The sequence below is a fragment of the Akebia trifoliata genome, chromosome 16 (assembly GCF_017979445.1).
Source record: "Akebia trifoliata isolate Shusen 1 chromosome 16, ASM1797944v1, whole genome shotgun sequence".
Lineage (NCBI taxonomy): Eukaryota > Viridiplantae > Streptophyta > Magnoliopsida > Ranunculales > Lardizabalaceae > Akebia > Akebia trifoliata.
In genome coordinates, this window is record NC_141390.1 from 21,959,296 (window position 1) to 21,980,061 (window position 20,766).

General features: G+C 31.1%; 2 protein-coding genes across 2 annotated transcripts; one reads left to right on the forward strand and one right to left on the reverse strand.

Moving 5' to 3' along the window:
• Nucleotides 1-27: 27 nt before the first annotated feature.
• Nucleotides 28-5,081, reverse strand: LOC147382859 (uncharacterized). Its single transcript, XM_086429407.1, has one exon. The coding sequence runs from the start codon at nucleotides 4,948-4,950 to the stop codon at nucleotides 2,476-2,478; it is 2,475 nt and encodes an 824-aa protein (XP_086285533.1). The 5' UTR covers nucleotides 4,951-5,081; the 3' UTR covers nucleotides 28-2,475.
• Nucleotides 5,082-19,554: 14,473 nt separating this feature from the next.
• Nucleotides 19,555-20,758, forward strand: LOC147382860 (cyclin-A2-2-like). The gene is made up of 3 exons (XM_086429362.1): nucleotides 19,555-20,118; nucleotides 20,246-20,279; nucleotides 20,401-20,758. The coding sequence occupies exons 1-3, from the start codon at nucleotides 20,051-20,053 to the stop codon at nucleotides 20,575-20,577; spliced, it is 279 nt and encodes a 92-aa protein (XP_086285488.1). The 5' UTR covers nucleotides 19,555-20,050; the 3' UTR covers nucleotides 20,578-20,758.
• The last annotated feature ends 8 nt before the right edge of the window (nucleotides 20,759-20,766 follow it).

Sequence of the window (20,766 nt, forward strand, 5' to 3'; positions counted from 1 at the left end):
TTCCTCGAATTTCTTGTTAGGTACTTTAGATTCTTCACAATAACTCTGTTTTCGATGATGTTAAACCTCTAGTTTAGCATATGTTTAATCTTAGTCCCAAACCATTCCTGAAAGGAATTAATAGTAAAGTTCTTAAAGCTTTGGGAGTAACAAAAAGTCAAACAAGATTAAAAAAAATAATAATTAAGTGACATATGTTACTAGTTACAATACTTGATACAAAATATCATCATAGACCTTGGTAGCTACTTAATTTTATTTAATCTAAACAGAAGATTTTTTTTTTTGCACTGTCTTTATTCGCTTCAATTTGACTGGAGTCTACCAATTTGTCTCGATCTTTTGATCCGCCTGTGTAGTTCTCCTCTAAAAATTCTTGTAAGCCATCTATTTTCATTCCAAAATGCGGTATATCAGATTGCAACGCCAATTACCACTCCACATCAATATCCCATTAACATGAATTTCCAATCAAAACCACATGTAGATATCGAATCCTTGAGCTATTCGAACATTGTTGGTGGCGAAATCGCACCAACACCTATGCATTGCCTTGATAATGGACTGATCCTAGATTACCTTGATAAGAAGCATTTTAAAATGTATGGAATTGTCTGTTTCGTGGTATGTTGCCAACTAGATTGTTCTTTGTTAGGTTCAACATGGCAAGGAAAGTGAGAAGAAGTAGTTGCTCATGAATCTTCCTTGACAGCTTGTTTTGCGAGAGATCTAATGACTCAAGTTGTGCCAAGTTCTGATGGAATGTGTCCCGTGAGGTCATTATGAGAAAAATTTAACAAAATAAGCGATTTGAAATCATCGATCACTTCTAGAATTTCACCTTGGAATAAATTGTTAGAGAAATCTAGGGAGGCAAAAGTGGTCAAGATCTTTTCTAATATCATATCATGTCGTTTGTATGACATCATCACTGAGATATGACAATACCGATTACCTCCAATACATAATTGAGACTCATTCCCCAACATCATCATCATCGCCTTCCAACTTTGGAAATATTTTGTAGGCCAAGATCCTGTAAATCTATTGGAAGAAATGTTTATGACATGCAGCTTTTGAAAACCATAATTGTGTTGCAGATGTTCAATAGAGCCATAGAATATGTTGGATCTCAATATTAGGACTTGTAACGAAGGCAATATCTCTAACCAGAAGGGGAACACATCAAGTAACTTACTATTTCCTAGGTTTAAAACCTCTAGCATTTTGCAAGTGGCTAACATCTTGGTAAATGTCCTTCCAATTGATTATGAGAGTCTTCAAATATATACATATAACTCAAATTGCAAATTGATATAGGAATTTCTCTAACTAATTCATTATCATTGAGTTTAAAGGATAATAGCTCTTTGCAGGAACCAAGTTCCACAAGTATTTGTCTAGTTAGAATGTTTGTAGACAAGTCCCAATTTCAGGAGGGATTATACAAGTAAATTTATTGCCATTGAGATGCAAGGATTCGAGTTTGGTAAGATACTTGATTTCTAATGGAATCGATCCCTCTAATGGATTATTGTCAATGACTTATGAAAGAGTGAGAGCTCTGTCAATGAAGCCATGCCCTTAAATTGAATCGGGTCTGGATTCGTTAGATGGTTTCCAGTAAGAGGGAGAGTTTGTAAGTTTTGTAAATTACTAAGCTCATGTGGAACCACACCAAATAGGTTATTGTATTGAAGAAACATAGATTGGAGAAGCAAGAGGTTTCCTATCTCAGAAGGGATCATACCTATGAAATTCATGTAATAGGGAGATTCATAATATAGCAGAACGGCTCCCCGAGCCCATGGACGTAGGCATGTTTGCGAGCCACGTAAATAATTCCTTAGTGTTCTTTTTTGTATTTTTAATTATTTTAATGATTTATTGGTGTATATTGATAGGAGTTGTAGATCTTGAGGTGCATAAAAAAAAAACCTCTACAATTCATATTTTTCATTTTTTTTTTCTTTCAACCCCACCACTAGATAGGTCTTCTTAAGATACACAAAATGAATATATTATACTTGCAAAACGATCACAATGCACGGGACCATGCTTGAGGAAGCATAGGTCCTCAAGAAAGGAATAAACTCTAATACTTTGATTAATTTGTCTTGATAAATGCTGTAAAAGTCATGCCAATTTTTTTATTTTATTTTTTCTAGGACTTGAAAGAGTTAAATTTGGTACCATGGTCTTCTAGTCAAAATCATGAGTGACACGCTTTTAGAATCTAATGCAATGAAATCAAAGTCTACTAGACATTTTGGAAGGATTAGAAGACATAGACTTGCTTCTTTATGATAGATTTTTCTCTTTGTTTTCTTGGGAAAGATAATATTTGAAAAATGAGATAACTTTATTTATAGATATACGCTACCGATTACAATAGTTTATACAAACTTTCATCAAACACATTGGTAACATCATTTATATTTAAACTAAACTTTTTTTGGGCAACCTTTATTCTCTTCAATTTACTTGGAGTCTATTGATCCTCTTTGACCTTTTGACCTGCCTGCATCTTTCCCCGTCAAACATCCTCATGAGCCATCCATTTTCATTCCAAAATATGGTATATCCAATTACAATGCCAATAACCACTCCAAATCCATATCCTATCAACATAAATATTTTCCAATCAAGGTCACTTGTAGATGTTAGATCCTTGGATTGTTGGAATGTCGTTGGTCGTGAAATCGCATTGACATCTTGACATAGCCTTGACAATGGAATTCCACATAATTGTGGATTACCCTCATAAGAAGCATCTGAAAATGTATCAAATTGTTTACCTCGTGGTATGCTTCCTTCAAGATGGTTATGTGTAAAGTTCAATATTGCAAGGAATGTAAGAAGAAGTAGTTGCTGAGGAATCTCCCCTGAAAGCTTATTTTGTGAGAGATCCAATGACTCAAGCTGTCTCAAATTCCCCAACGAGGATGGGATGGGACCTATAAGGTCATTGCGAGACAAATTTAGTAGAATAAGTGATTTGAGATCTCCTAACACTTTTGGAATTTCATCTTGGAATCTGTTGTTGGAGAGATCTACAGAGATAAGGGTGGTCAAGATCTTCTCTAGTACCCTTTCTTGTCCTTTGTACGAGAGGATAATTGAGAGATTATAATATCCATATTGATTCTCTCCAACTCCAATGTACATTGGGAACATTTCCCCCACCATAAATTCATTTTGTTGTGGTGTCATCATCGCTTTCCAACTCTGAAAGTATTTTGCAGGCAAAGGTCCTGTAAATCCATTGGAAGAAATATCTAGGACTTGCAACTTTTGGAAACCATTATTGGTTAGAGGATTTTCAATGGGACCATAGAGTATGTTGGATTTTAATATAAGGACCTTCAATGATTGCAATGACTCAAGCCAGAAGGGGAAGGTATCATGCAATTTATTGTTTCCAAGGTCTAGAATTTCTAGATTACTCAAATTAGTCAAACATCTTGGAAAAGATCCTTCCAATTGATTACGGGAAGCTTGAAAGATATTCACAGAACTCAAATTGCAAATTGATTCAGGAATTTCTCCATTTAAATCATTATCATTGAGTTGCAAGAATTCTAATTCTGTGCAATTGCCAAGTTGGGATGGTATTTGCCCACTTAGAATGTTTACAGACAAATCCAAAAACTTTAAATATGATAGCCTTCCAATCTCATGAGGGATTATTCCATTGAAGTTATTGTTATTAAGTTGCAAAGTATAAAGTTTGATCCAATTGGACAGAAAATATGGATAGATTTGACCAGATAGTTGATTGTTATTTATAACGAGGAATGAGAGTTGAGTTAGGGAGGCCATGGAAAGAGGCAAAGGACCAGAGAGGTTGTTGAATGATAGGTCGAGGGAAGTAAGGTTGGTGCAAAATCCAAGCTCATTGGGAATGCTAGAATTCAAGTTTGTATTCGAGAGAGATAGGATCCGAAGCATCCTAAGGTTACCTATGGAAGATGGTATGGGCCCACTAGTATACGGATTATTAGATAAATCAAGGTCTTCGAGGTTAGTTAGAAGACCAATTTGATGGGGAATGCTGGAATTCAATTTTGTATTCGAGATACTTAGGCCCTGGAGCATCCTAAGGCTACCTATGGAAGATGGTATGGGCCCACTAATAAATGGGTTATGAGATAAATCAAGGTATGTGAGGTTAGTTAGAAGACCAATTTCGTGGGGTATCTTGCCATTGAACTTGTTCATACTCAGATCCAGCCGTTGGAGTTTGGGGCAGTGAAAGATGAATGGGGGAACCTCATCTCCCAGTGAGTTATCACAGAGGGAGAGATAAGTCAATGAAGCCATGCCCTTAAACTGAATAGGGTCTGGATTCGTTAGATGGTTTCCACAAAGAAAAAGAAATTGTAACTCTTGTAAATTACTAAGCTCACGTGGAATCGCACCAGATAGGGAATTGCTCCCAAGATACAGAGACTGGAGATGTAAGAGGTTTCCTATCTCAGAAGGAATCATACCTGTGAAATAGTTACCAGCCAGATAGAGAGAAATGAGTCTTGAAAGAGACTCAATTTGAGTTGGGATTTCTCCATACAAGTTGTTGGAGGAGAGAATTAGGGAGGTGAGATTGGGGAAGGCCGAGAAGTCGAATTCATCAAGAGTGCCATTGAGGCTATTTAACCCGAGGTCGATCTTGATGATGCTCTGGAAGTAGTTGTCGCATGTAATTCCAGTCCAATTGCAAGGAGTACTGGAGGTGGTGGTGGTGGTGGTGTTGGTGAGATCATCAGACCATGAATCAAGAGAGTGAGAGTGAGAAATCAAACTCTTTTTCCATTTGAGCAAAGCTTCTGCTGCTGATGATGCTGATGCTGATGCTCCTTCTTGTTGTATTATTATTATAAGAACAAAAGCAAAAAACAGAGAGACAAAGAAAAAAGTCTTATTCATCATCTGTGGTAATGTTATTTCCATCAGACAGACTAGGATGACTGTTAACGAAAAACAGATATTCTATTTATAATACAAATAAGAGTTGCTATTAGCACCCAAATTTTAGTTATTACACCCCATTAAAATAAAAAAATAAAAAATAAATAAATTAATAGTTGAGAATAACTAAAATAAATCAATAGTAGCTAGCAAACAAATACATAAAAATTGCCGCATGGGTCCAAAAGTGCCACGTGGCATGAAATTGTGTGCCACTTGACCTTGGTTATGGATCCCTACTATTTTAATTATGGTAACTACTCCTTATGTCCATCCAAGTTTTAGTGTATGTTTGAGGTACTACGTACCCTCTTGACCTAAGTCTTTCTTGACAACTACTATAGAATGACTTAAATGCCCTCATCTTTCATGTTCTCTAACCCAACACTCTTTGTTTTTTCTCTCCAAAACCAATTATATTCAATCTAAAGAAAATTTCTTACCCTCATCTTCAACCATATGATGATGCCACCTGCTTCAACCTCCGAACCTCAAGAACAAGATATGATTTTTAAGAAAATGAAAATGAAAACTTTTTTAAAGAGTTGATCGAGGTTAATAAGTCTATAAAAAAACATATATCTAATTAAATATATTTGTCACGCCCTCCATTTAGGATCTAGCTTTTTCCAAATATTTAGGGTGAAGAGAAAGAAACAAAAATTAAAATCTTCAAATCTTAAATACAATGTGAATTTCTTCATAATAATTTTGACTGAGTTTCTCCTAAAAATTGAACTTATGAAAAATTTTCACCTGTATATATATAATTGTATAATCAAAATTCATATATCAATCTTAAAAGCGCCTTCGATCCGCGGGTTGCGAATCCATTTTTTTGGGTTTGGGAGTCACCACATAGTTATTACGGTTTAGGAACCGAATATTGACTTTAGATAGATAAAACATTGATCTACAAAAAAGAACAGGTCCAGGGATCACGTTACGGGGTTGAAAGGTGTTAGGCACCAACCCCGCCCAGCAAACGCTGGTTTCTACTTTTTCCCAAAAAGGTTACATTGCTGAACAGACCTAAAAAAATAAATAAATAATTACTTGGATTATTGCGACAACGGGTTCCCTCAGAGTTTGTGGAAAGCGTCCTTGTGTGAGTTTTCCTACTTTTTTTCGTCACTAAATCTGATTTCGATCTCCAAGTTGAGGTATTTTCCTCCTAGATCTGAGTATTTTCTGATTTTTTAGATATTTTTTTAGAAGGTTTATGGGTGTTTTTAAATGGTTTTGAGGTATTTTTTGAGCAAAAACTGGGGTTTGGATGTTAAGTAGGGAGTTGGGACTTCGGATTTAGGGTTTTGGAAAAGTTGGGGGGTGTTTATTAATTATCAATAAAACAATAACGAAATATCTCATATCTCATAACAAAATAAAGTGTATCAATTATAGTGGTGTATTTGATAAGAATGACGAGGTATATGATCGATACAAAAATATTGATTGGTATATCAATGCTCCAATACTTAACCAATGTGGAACTCACCGATAGTTCCTAATTTTGTGGTTGGTCTAGCAATTGGGTGATCGTGTTTTCAACTAAGGTTGGCTATTGATTCCTAATGGAGATCATACGTTTGACTACTATAGACTGCAAATGATCATTTGACAAATCAATTTCATCGTACCTTTGTGGTATGCTTGTGTCTTCAATTAATCTAGTCATCTACAAATTTTACATTATAATTAATTTTTTGAATAACAGTTACAATGGTATTCTCAAGTGTTATCCCATACTATTGGAGAGAATATCAAACTTCTATTGTTCTAAATTAATTTGTTGTTTTTAGAAAAAAAAAAACTATCGAATAATTGTATAGACATTTATTATTCCTTTAATAAATAACAAAAATAATAATTTATATTTTTTAATTTTTATTTAAAATAAATTAAAATAAATTTGCAAGTGTGATGACTTTCCTAAGTATTCTAGAATTATAGATATGTAGCACTATACAGAAAGGAGTAAATCATAAAACAGTAAACATGTAAGTATACTGTTTCATGGGTAACATCTTAATTGCATCCCATGCATCTATTATAGAGTGCTTAAAATACTCTAAACTTAGAAATTCCTTAACACAAGCACGTACAACCGAAAATCTCATTATCTATTCTAATCAATCAAGAATCACGTTTTCGATTCTAAACAATTGAGACTTTCATTCTCGATTTCAAATTTAAACTTAAACATAAACATTTTATTTTTTAAATATATTATTATCCAATGAAAATAAACTTTTTAAATAATGCGTTTTAATAATTTTTAAATGAACACTCTACAAAATTTATTACAAAAATCAATTTGTTTCAAATTGATTTTCTAATTAAACTCTCCCAAATTCATTTCTCTTTTTCCATAATATTAAAATATCATAAAAAATTTATAAAAACGAATTATTCTATAATTCGATGCATGAATCTTGAACGTAAATCATAATAAATTTGAAACTAACTTTCAAAATATAAATAAAACAGATTTCATTAAAACATATACTACAAATTTGAAATTATAAGTTTTCTACGTTTGTAGTTGAGTTTTATGTGTTCCTACGATATTAAAGAAATTTTCTTGACGATTCGATCAAATAATCTTGTGACTATGTAGATCTTAACATCATGAATATTTTAGTCTTAGTGTCGGATCTTAATTCATGTCTAAAATACTTTTAAATTGCAATCGAAGGTTACATATACGAACCCATTCTCAAAACTGAATTGTCTCTGTTTTCTTTTCTCTCGTATGAATGGATTCAACATCAGATTACATTATGTAATATAATAATATAATATAATATATAAAATGGATACAGATACACTTAGGTATCTAAATTGTTAACACATTACATTTTATATAATAACATAATATAATAATAATAATAATATTTATATTAATTGTACATAATCTCTTTAACAATTCAATAATTTCAAATCAATCTCTTTTTTCTGAATAACTATATTAAAACTGAATTTTAAAAAAAAATTAATTTTTTAATAATAATAAAATAATTGAATAATATTTTTCTTTTGTCCATTATGTCTGTTGCATTAGAACAATTCGAATTGTGTATCTCAAATTTTTGAAATTTTTTACTGATTTTTCTCTATTGACCAAAATACCCCTTAAGCTTTAAGTTCTCTTAATAAAATTAATATTTTTGTAACTTATCCCACTAAATTCGGATTTAAGACTGCTTACCGTCTAAATTATATTTTTTGGTATTTTTGAACTCAACAATAACGTTCATTTTACCAATAGATCTTCCTATAAAATTTTAAGTTTTATTTATTTTGATTAAATATTTTAATTATTTGATCATAATCATTATAAGGTTTTTCGAATTATACATTTCATTTGTTAAATTCTCTTTTTAGTAAATATTTATTTTAGATCAACAATGTTGTATTTTTTTTTAGTATATTTTTTTAAAACTTAATAGAAAAGTAAGTCAACATAATTGACTTAATTCCTAGGTATACGTAATAAATTTTCATGGCATTATAATATTTAACATAATCATTTTAGGAAACAAATAAAATAATGGCAATTACATAATTTAGTTTGACAATAAGTATTTTTCATTAATATAATATGCTGCAAGAATATAAAAGGTCATCATTTTCTATTAGTCGTTATTGGAGTAATGGTCATGCTGTACAAGTGACAAATGTACTAATTTTCTTCGATGACTAATTAACTTTGACAAGTTTTCTAGTTTTATTCTTCCACGTTCGATCTGGACTTACCAAAAGGTATTGAAAAAAAAAAGTATTTATTTCTAACACTTTTTTCAAATGTTAATAATACATAAAAAAATGTCATTATGATCTTTAGTCATTCCATATGAAATAAATTATGATTAAAAAAAATGAATCATAAAAATTGAATAAAATTGGCTTTTATTGATTCAAATCTATAAAACTCCACATGATGTGAAAATACTTGAGTATGATAGTTGTTATGCCTTTATCTACACAAATAAAATTTGATTTAAAATTGTTGATAGAAATTTATAGCTTTCAATTTATAATGACCCAAAAATTCAACTCGTATCTTGAGGAAAATTCAAAGTTATGATTTAGTCAACTTTGAGTTTTTACTGTGGTTTAAAAGTACCAACTTTGATTTACAAACTTTTAAGAAAACCAACATCACCATTAGATTCAAAAGGGTTGAAAAACAAATATACTTTATCCTATAACCATGCCTTAATCAGAAGTTGAACGAAAAAGTTGTCAAATCCTCAAATTTCATGTCAAATTTGTACCCAAAGGGGGAATGATTGTTAGAGTTAAAATTTAGGAATTTCAAAGAAGCATTGTAGTCTTCATAGTTTTATCGATTATATTTTGGTTGGAAGTATTTAGAAAAGATTTGATTGAATTTGGGGAAAAATCAAAGAAGATTTCAAAGAAAAAAATTAATTTTGGTTCAAGTCTGCCGGCGGCATCGTGGTGTTGTCGGTTTTACCACCAACGAAAGAACATTACCTCTGAAGCCCATTTGCAGCACCTTTCGACATACATTTTTCAACATTATTTCCTCTCCAGTATGTATAATTTCATCACTTATTTTCATTAAAAATATTTTAAGTAAATAGCATATTTAATTTGTGTTTTCTATGCACTTTAAGTTATTTAATGAAAATAAGGGAATACCCCTCAGTTGAAAACAATAAAAATAGTTTTTAAATCAAAATTCTAAAGATTCAAAATATAATTTTTTTTGGGTCCAAGAACAAATTACTATTTTATGTTCCCGAAAATATTATTGCTTGCCCTCCCCCCCAAATTTTGAGTAATTCTTCTAAATAAAGTACCATATTTTAGACAATATTTTATAATTATTTGAACTTCCATTTGGGAGTTTGTTTTCCATTTTTGACAGTTAGCCAAATTTTCACAAGTTTTTCATAGATTTGCCCAATCTTCGATGGCTTTACGCCAAATTACCTATATTATCTATTTTTGATAAAAAAAAATTTATCATTTTTTTCAAATACTTTTATAAAATGAGTTTTGCTATTTCAATTTATTAAAAATTTATTTTTATTTGCTTTAAAGAATATACGAATTTGATTTAAATTGAACAAGAAAATGATTTGAAATGTTAAGAATTCAAGGGATCGCATTGTAGGTGCGATTTCTTATGCTTTACAAATAAGAGTGTAGACTCTATTTGGGTGCATGTGTTGACGAGTGGATATCCAAGATTAACATTTACTTTATGTCATCATGAGGTGATGTTGCATGTTTTTTTACATTTTTGTGATCAATGTTGTTTATTTGATCGGGTTGGGTCCTTAAATGATAGGAAACTAGATATCACTTCTACACACTTGTATGTTATTTTTCATTTCGCTTTTTAAAAGAAATAAAAAGAAAATAAATATATATATATATATATATATATATATATATATATATATATATATATATATATATATATATATATATATATATATATATATATATATATATAAAATTATTTTTGGATTTCTTGAAGAATCTGTGAATGCCTAAAACTGATAGTTTGTTATGTCATTTTCAGAGTGACATACTAACGTAGGATTTACAATTGGGATATTAGCTTCCTATGTAGTATGGGATGGATAGAAAAATGATATCACAATTAAGATTTGAGATATTCTTTTCTATCTTTACCAGTGAATTATGTAATGTAAAACTAGTTTGTACATGAATGAAGATGTATTACGAGAATCATAAGTTCGCCTGATAGGAATAGATGAAGATGAGTAGTCAATGATCATTAAGAGTCTAGTAGTAATCGAACGTATTCATGAAAGGACATGTACCTTATTGTCATAATCAACGGCCATCCTAAAGTGAAAAAATGGTCACACAAATGTGGTAAATGCACTGACCGACCACAAAATCAGGAACTAATGATAGGGTTCCACATCGATGAAGCTGGAACAATTGAATCTTGACTGAGAGGTATCTAATCTTAAATTCTCAATGCTCTTATCAACTACTCTACCATTGTTCATATTTAGTACTATTAGAAATGTAATGTGGATGTTAAATTAAATTATTTATAAGTTGTTTAAATGATCTATTTATGTTTCCATCCTATTTTAGATTACATCGCAAAATTTTTTGAAGCACGATATAATATTTTGATAGTAGAACTAGTACATTGATATATATTACAAATGTTTATTACTTTTCAATTATTCTTTATTCTGAAGCTATGTAATTTGAAAACCTACACTTTTTTAAATATTTAATATGATTTTAGATGTTAGAATGGTATACATCTTGATGAGTAACTCCCCATTACTCACCCTATCCTTCACCATTTCAAATATGTCAAATATTGTGGAGTTAGTCTTTGAGAAGCCAAATTACAACAATATTGTAGAGATTCATTATGTTGATGAGCTGCAACCCTCGTCTGCTTCAGGATGACCTTAGGGTTTAGTTATTTATGTTATTTTGTGGAAATTATGTATTCGAAGAATTGTAAGTGAATCATAGATGTCATTAATGTTTAATTTCCGCACTCTGATGTTTTTGGTTATTAGTTATACTTTTCCGTTATTATATTATGACCTTGGCACTGTGTTATCTAATTATGCTAGAATCATCTTTGGGTAGTGTTTTAGTGCCTTGGATTCTAGCATTGAATCTTGGGGTTTTGCATTAGAATTTGGGGGTGCTACACAATCAGTTCAAGTGAAGGGTTTTTTTTGTTACAATCGATGAGATTTAGGTATACATCCTTTAATATACATCCTTCAATAACATAAGGTGTGTGTAATGAATAATAATGAAAGGGTAAAATGGTAATTTTCTTTTTCTAAATCACTTCAAATGGATGCAATTATCCATCTCAATATGTGAAAATAGAGTGTCACATTTATCTATGTGGGAAAATATTATCGAGAAATCTTGGGAAGTGATTTAGGTGTACCCTTCCAAGTTTTGGTGAATAAACCACTCTTATTTTTAAACTGATGACAATCTTGACCTACGTCTTCCGTGAGAAATTATTAGAAAATGACCTAAATGCCCATATATTTCAAGCTATAACAAAAAACTCCTGATTTTTCTCTCCAAAATCATAGCCTTCAACACAATAGTAAAAAATTTTACCTTCATCATCAACCATTAAGATATTTTCACCTTCAACCTTCAAATTTATCAAGAACAAGATAGGATTTTTAAGAAGATCAAAGATGACACTTTTTTTTTTTTTTTTCGAGAAAACAAAGATTTCCTATAAGGCCAACTTGAAGATGAAGTTGAATAGGTAAAAAACAATTTACCCTAGAGGTTAAACAGCTTGAAGTAATCGCTTTTTTTTTTTTAATTATTATTATAGAAAAAAAAAGGGGTATTTTTTTTTCTAGAGGCTGAACATAATACCATTTAAATCATATTTTTTAGTCTTCCAAACTAGACTGAGGTCAAGGTTATTGATTTGAACGCAGGAGTTTTCTCGTGACAAAATCATGAGTGATATATCAAAACCACACGATCTTGGGGCCTCACACAAGTTTGGGTCTTTTTAGGTACTTCAACAAACAAACATTGGTAAAGTTCGTAAGCGATTACAAGCAAGACATATAATTAAAAATACTTAAACAACATTTTACTAATCAAAAATATATAATGGCAGTTATTTAATTTAATTAAATAAAGTGTTTTGCATTGCAGTAAAGTGGTGCACCCTTTTTTTTTTTTTTTTTCCTTTTATCTTATTGTGGGTATCCCCACCCTTACCCTTCGAGTGAGACTAATCCCATTGTCACACGCACTGCCCCCTCAGAAAGTCCTACATACAATTAGTTGAGTTGAGGGTCAACCAAACCTTGGAGGGTGTTCGACCACTTGACCTACCCTTCTTGAGGAGCTTATCAAGTCTTGGCTTGTCACTAGGCCAACCCCTTGGGGTTGGTGCATTTGACCCTCTAAAGACTACCAACGACATAAGAATTGATATCTTACTTTGGGGTCGTCATATGGAGTATGGAGCATTGCGCGGGCTGGAGAAGTAATAAGGGTATTGCTTATTTTCTTCTACTACTAATATAATTTAATTTATTAGGGGTGCAACTTAATCCGATTCAAACCGAGAATCAAATCAAACCGTGAATTTTGGGCTGGTTTGGTTCGATTTGGATTGATTAACAGTTCGATTTTAAGTTAAATAAATGAAGAACAGATAGATTCGGTTCAATTCTCAGTTTAGGCTTTGTAAACAACCGAACAAAATTATTACTTTAAAATTTAAAATATAATATATATTTTTAAAACTCTATTAATTATAAAATATAGGAAAGGAAAATTTTGGCATCACTTTCCTTTTTTCCCTCCTTTACTCTCTCTCGTCTCTTGCAAGATTGAAGTGCAAGTTGTTTGCCATGTTGTCGTGGTGGGTTGGTCAATTAACCATCCCTTTTTATCTTTTTCGAAAAGTAATAATAATAATAATAATAATAAATAATTGTTATGTGGTTGGTCAACTAACCACCCCTTTTTTATCTTTTACATAAATAAAAAAAAAATTGATCATTATGTGATTGATTAACTAATCATCACTTTTTATCTTTTTTATTTAAAAAAACAAAAAAAAAAAAAAAACAACTAACCAACCCTTTTTATCTTTAAAAAAAAAAATTATTATGTGGTTGGTCAACTAACCATCCTTTTTTATTTTTTCTAAAAGAAAAAAAATTGATTATTATGTGATTGGTCAACTAACTATCCCTTCTTATCTTTAAAAAAAAAAAAAAAAATTGATTATTATATGTTAATCAGAATTTTCCTGGTGTAAATCTCAAGAAAATCAAAAGTCATTCAATTAGGGAATGGTATGGTACAGTTTTCCCTTATCATTATTTCGAAGGTTCAAAGCATCTGATTCATACAAGTTTTTAAGTGTGAAAAAGTTGAGTTTGATTCATCTCTTTATGATCAAATTTTGATAAAGAAAAACATTTAACAACTAATAAACTGTGCCATGTATGATAAAAAACAGGTTAACCCTTTATTCTTTTAACCTTTTTGTTTTCAAAAGAGAGTTCAGCTTACATATAAAATTTTTTGGCAACCCAAAAAATCGAATCAAAACTGAATTGATCAGAGACATGAAAATTCGGTTTGATTCGATTTTTTGGGTTGCCAAAAAATTTTATATGTAAGCTGAACTCTCTTTTGAAAACAAAAAGGTTAAAAGAATAAAGGGTTAACCTGTTTTTTATCATACATGGCACAGTTTATTAGTTGTTAAATGTTTTTCTTTATCAAAATTTGATCATAAAGAGATGAATCAAACTCAACTTTTTCACACTTAAAAACTTGTATGAATCAGATGCTTTGAACCTTCGAAATAATGATAAGGGAAAACTGTACCATACCATTCCCTAATTGAATGACTTTTGATTTTCTTGAGATTTACACCAGGAAAATTCTGATTAACATATAATAATCAATTTTTTTTTTTTTTTTTTAAAGATAAGAAGGGATAGTTAGTTGACCAATCACATAATAATCAATTTTTTTTCTTTTAGAAAAAATAAAAAAAGGATGGTTAGTTGACCAACCACATAATAATTTTTTTTTTTAAAGATAAAAAGGGATGGTTAGTTGTTTTTTTTTTTTTTTTGTTTTTTTAAATAAAAAAGATAAAAAGTGATGATTAGTTAATCAATCACATAATGATCAATTTTTTCAGTTTTGATTGGTTCAAAACTGAAAAAATTTGATTCGATTCTGATTCACATAAAATGAAACCAACTTTAGTCAATTCAGTTTTGATTTGACTCTGAACCAAACCAAGTTGCACACTTATAATTTATAACTAATGGATTGTTTAATATCTGAATTGTCATGTCTCTGATCAATTCAAGAAACTACAAAACAAAACAAATAATAAAAAATAAAATAAAATAAAAAATTATAAAAAGTCATTATTTTCTTTCAGCGACGCTATTGGAGTATGTAGGACGGCTCGTGCAACTGTTGCTTACTTCCTTCAGGACTTCTTAAGAGTCAAGGGATCCTGACCCGTTAATTACAAGACTGCAGCTAGACTCTAGAAGACGTAGAAAAGGTCAAAGATCATCATCATCTTTGAGGATGACTATCGACTTGCACAAGTGTCCCATTTTATATCACGTGGCATTTTAATGACTGACACTCTATACACAACAAAATGTGTAAAAATTATCGTCTTCAAGGCATTATAATTTTCTTCAACAACTAATATGGATTTTCTTAGGAAGAGATTTCTTTGAATCGGTATTATCAATGTCTCATCAAGAAATATATTAACAATATTTATATAATTTAATTGAAACTATGCATTTTACAATAATACATAAAATAAACACTTGACATTGGAGGTGCAACTTAGTTTGTCTTGGTTCTGATTTGAGGTTTGGTCAATTTGAGGAGGTTTGGTGGATTGGTTCAAATTAGAATCGAATCTACATAAGTCGGTTCCACTAATAAGAACCCGAACCAAACCAATTTTCCGATAGATTTGAACCAATCCAAACTGAACTAATGTCAGTTCAGTTCGATTCGATTTTAATGGTTGCCAATATCCTATCAAACTACTTGAAAGCAACATATTTTTGACACAGCAAAGAAAAACTAAAAATAAATAATCAACATGAAATTTCATATGATAAATCATTAATCTATTTATGAAAAGAAAGTCATTGGTTTATCCATTAAGAAAAATCATTATAAGCCTTGAATTGATAATTAAATTGCAATTTGTTCCAAACTGAACCAAATCAATCCAAGGCTAACAGTTTGGTTCAAGTCTCGATTTGAACCAGGCCAAGTTGCACCCCTACTCCCTCTAAAATCAGCATAAGTAGTCCCTTTGTATTTCCATAATTTTCAAATTACCTCTTATGTTATCCTCCATAGTCATCTCAAGAGTTATGCTTTTCATAATTACATCCATTTTTGCCTCTATATTTATGTGACATCAATCTCGTATCCGCCTATATGTAGTACAACATGATGTTCTCTCTCTCTCCCCCATCTCTCTTTTGATTGCAACCATGCCTCTGTCTGAAGGGAAATATTATGACCACTAAAATCATTTATTTTCAACAAGGACTTTTCTAGCCTCAATTGAGACTCTCAATCAACATGACCGTTCGGATTTGAGAAAAATACAGATTTCCTAGATATCAAACATCTGAAAAGATTGGTTTGAGGCCCTGGCATCCAATCATTTTCAAAACTTGTTAATCTGAGTCCCTTAGCATCCAACTAGTTTTTACAAATCCGAAAAGATTGGTGTGAAGCCCTTTGACATCCAATCATTGTCAGAACTCGTTGGTCTAAGTCCCTTGCCATACAACTATTTTCCAAATATTCAAAAAGATTAGTGTGAGGCCCCTAATGTCCACTCATTTTCAAAACTCGTTCGTTTGAGTTCCCTGATATCCAAAAAGTTTTCAAAAATTCAAATTTCGTGTCAATCATGTTAAAATAAATGTTAATAAATGATGATTAATATTTATTTAAAATTGATTCAAATAAAATTAATTTGGTTTATTTTAAAAATGATATTTTGAAAGTTACTTTATGGTTGGTTTACTTTTTGTTAAAAGAAAAGTAAGTAATTTTTAAAAAGAACATTTCTATTGGTTGATAACTTTTCACATGGATTGGAATTTGTAAAAGTTCTTTTGGCTCCTTTTTTCAAATTTTTATAAATCCCACATTGCTTTTTAAAATGTTTTGGAGGGATTTTTAAACCTATAAATTAGAACCTATTCTCAACTCTTTCTTCATTCCAAAGACTCTCTCCTTGAGAGCTCCTAATGGCTTAAAGCTATATGGAAATTTAATAATTCTTTTTTATTTTATTTATATATATATATATATATATATATATATATATATATATAAAATAAGAAAGAAAGAGAAAAGAAAGAAAGAGAGAGAGAAAAATTAAATATTTAATAGGGCCGTCCAATTTTGGATAGGCACCAAGGCCAAACCGAAAGGTGTCGAAGGGGCTTAAGGGTGCTTAACGGATTCCTTGATCCGAATAGGTGCCTAGTGGTTCCAATGGGTTTCATACCTATTGAGATTCAAAAACCATTTACGAATGGGTGTGATTTTTTTAAAAAAAAATTGATATAAATTTATGGAGATTAATTCTGTTAATATAACTAATTAAAAAATTTTCTACAAAAAGAGGCATTAGTGTATCCGAGATTATGTGTGACAGATTTTTCTCAAAATAGTGCAAATTTTGAGGAAATATACAGTTGTGTTAGAACTGGGCTCTGTTGTATCCTGAAGACAAGTTCGCCAGCAACCCATCTGCATCTTCGTGTTTAATCGGAGTGGGGGCGTCTGTTGTCTATAAGACAACGTAGAATACTACGTGCCTCAGAGCAATATTTTTTAAAGTTCTATATTAATTTTCTAACAATCATGCCATACACGTGCACTTATTTGCACTTGTTCCAAATTAATCTTGTCATCATATGCATTCATTGCACAACTACACAACTTGCTAGTTTTATCAATTTTTTTATCACATCACCACAACTACTACATTTTGATTTTATTGAAATTTAGTACGATTTATCGTTCATTGTCAGCGAGAGTTGATATTCCAGGACCTAACATTGTATTTTTACCGTCGGCGAGAATGCATACTCTAGGACTTGACATCCCTTTCATTCGAGAAGAGTAAAACCTCTAGAATCTAGACGTCCTGACTCATTGAGAAATTAAATGACAAAAATATTGTCTTCTACTTTGATATTCAAATCCTTGCACCTACCATCAAGACTGGCTCTTGTCTCAAGCTATTCGTATCCTCTGTCAAAGAGGGGCATCTGTAGACACTTCAATTTGCACTCAACTAATTAATCAACTCATCAACCCAATTGTGGAGATTCCCGATAGGATTGAAAATGATCCGATATTTATCCGAAATTTGATCCCATCCAATCTGAAAAAGTATGATTCAGATCTAAAATTTTGGTATTCGGATTGGATTCGGATTGAAAATGGCAAATTGTATAATTTTTGGGATCAACACCAATCCAACCCAATAGATATCTGATCCGCATAAATAATTATATATATAATTTTACATATTTCTCAGTTCTCACATATTATTTATGGTTTCTTAAGTTTTTCCATCATCTCTTTAACTCCAAGCAAAGTGATCTACCAATAGTCGATGCCACCCTCAACAGAATACCTCGCCAACGGATGATCTACTCTCTCTCTCTCTTCTTTTTCTTTTTTTTTTGGTTCTAAGCTTATTTAGTAGAAAATGAAGTCAAAAAGGAAATAAAGTTTTGAAAAATCTCCAAGATGGAAAAGAGAACGAAATGCAAAAGTCAAATGGTTGATCTGGTTGATCAATGTTGCTAAGGACAAAGATATAACCAAAGATGATTGATTTGGGGGTTTAGATCAAATTTTCCTCCCATATATATATATACACATTTCTTTGAGTACAAAGAGAAAGAAAGAGACAGATAGAGAGAAAGGAGGGAAATCTGATCAAACCCCCCAAATCAATCATAGAGAGAAGGAAAATTTGGTCAACATTTCCAATGAATTCCTAGCAAAAAATTGATTTTAAAACATCCCAAAATGTTCAATGCAGATTATCAATAAAAATAAGTAACAAAAATATATAAAAACCTTCGCAAACAAGAGTCGATCCACAAAGACAACGTTGATTCAACAATTTTTTGACTTAAAACAATCACGATTTGAAATATTACAAGAACTTAATTAAAACTATTCTAAGATGAACAAGAATGGAAATCACAATGTAAAAAATTAGATCGGTTAAATCCATCAATACAAGTCACCTTTTTAATTTTGACTTGAAATTGATAGAGTACTCATTTTGTTTAAAAAGCTTGAATTGAAAATAAACTAAAAATTGGAAACTAAAACAATAGGAGAGAACTAGAGAAAATGATCTTAACGGAGATGAAATGATTTGGCTCTGGTCTGATTTCTTATTTATAGAGACTAGATTCCTTTAGAATTTAGAAGACTTGTGTTTTACAAGGACTCTAAACCCTAACTTGCTAAGTTACAAATCCTGTTGTCTCAACATTGCATGATTCTCGAGACAAAATTTGTTGACATTATCGCGTCGCCCAAGGCGTTAATCACGCCACGATGCTTGTAGGCCTATTGACTTTGGTCATCGATTTGTGAATTTGTCTTGGGTCTTGAATTGTAATGCACAAGTAAACAACATTTGTGAGCCAAATCACAAACAATGATAAGGCCATAAAAAAGTGATCAGTTTTTTTTTTTTGAAAAAAAAAATATGTTTAAACGAAAACACGTCTTTTTTTATCGTTTTAAATGCGTTTTTTTTTTTTTTTTTGTTACTATTGGTGTAAATTTGTGTATATTCTTGCTTATTTTCTGTTGCATATCTTTTGCAATTTCTTGGATGAAAGAAGTTGTACTTGGTTTTTTTTTTTATAAGTATAAGATTTTATTGATTAAAAAGACTAGAGGCTGAGGTGGCCCCTACCCAAGACAAAAAGAAGAAAAAACAAAGAGAAACAATAAAACAGCCCACAACAACAAAGCTAAAGATTAATCATTGCAAAGAGCCTCCCACTTGAAGACATAATGTTAGATACTTCTATATATATAAACTATTAAGATTACAAGATGCTGGATAGGGATTGAATCCAATTCATGTGGTGTCATCCCTTTTAATCAAAAATCTTAAAATTGTTATAATCAAGTTTGTGGATGAATTTAGGAAGTTGGATGCCATTGAAATGTATTGTTTACTAGTGTATGTGCTTTTGATCTTGGTTTTGCTATTTATTTTATTTATTTATTAAATTTAACAAATTTTTAGATTGTAATAATTTAACTTGTCACATAAAATTTTAACTGTGAAGCCTTTCTGTTGGATCTATATGTGTAGTGGTAATTTTGTTTGTCTATCTGCTTAATTTCATAGAATCTAATCCATTTACACAATATTGCGCATGGACCCATAGATTGTTTCTTGATCAGTTTACTTGACTGTTCAGTAAAGTAACAGGTACTTAAAATGGAGACTCAAGTGCTTAACTGTTTGGGCTTCCAACTATTAACACCAACCATACAGACCTTCCTCAGGTGACCTCAGCTTATCCCAATTCTTTCCTATCAATTACTGAATGAATTTCTCCTAATGTAGTTCCACTGAAGTTTATAATGCACTCTTCTTCCCTCATATTTTACCTTTTATTTTTCTTTTTTGTAGGCGATTCCTTCGAGAGACTCAAGCTTCTTATGAGGTAAATTATCTGGTTTCCATCATATCCAACTTACATGGCTACATCCAAATGAAAAAAGATTTCACATTTTGATTTCTGTTTAGAAACAATCTAGCTCACAAATTTACAATCTGATTTGTAGGCCCCAAGTCTAGAGTTGGAGTTCTTGGCCAATTATCTAGCAGAATTGTCTTTGGTTGAGTATGAGTTCCTGAAGATCCTTCCTTCTCTTATAGCAGCATCTGCCGTATTTTCCATTTTTCTCACTTGCATGGTAACATTATACGATACATCATATAGATACGATGTTTCAGCTTAGAGAGGTTATGATATATGATACATCATATGTATGATGTTTTCACCTCAGAAAGCTATACTGGAGATTTGGCTCTAGATTGTGTTGAATGGAGAAATAGGATTTGATGTCGCCAACCTGAATATTTGTTAGGCATGATGATAGTGACGACTTCAAAAGGCTGAGACATTGTTGAATGTCCCTTCCCATTGA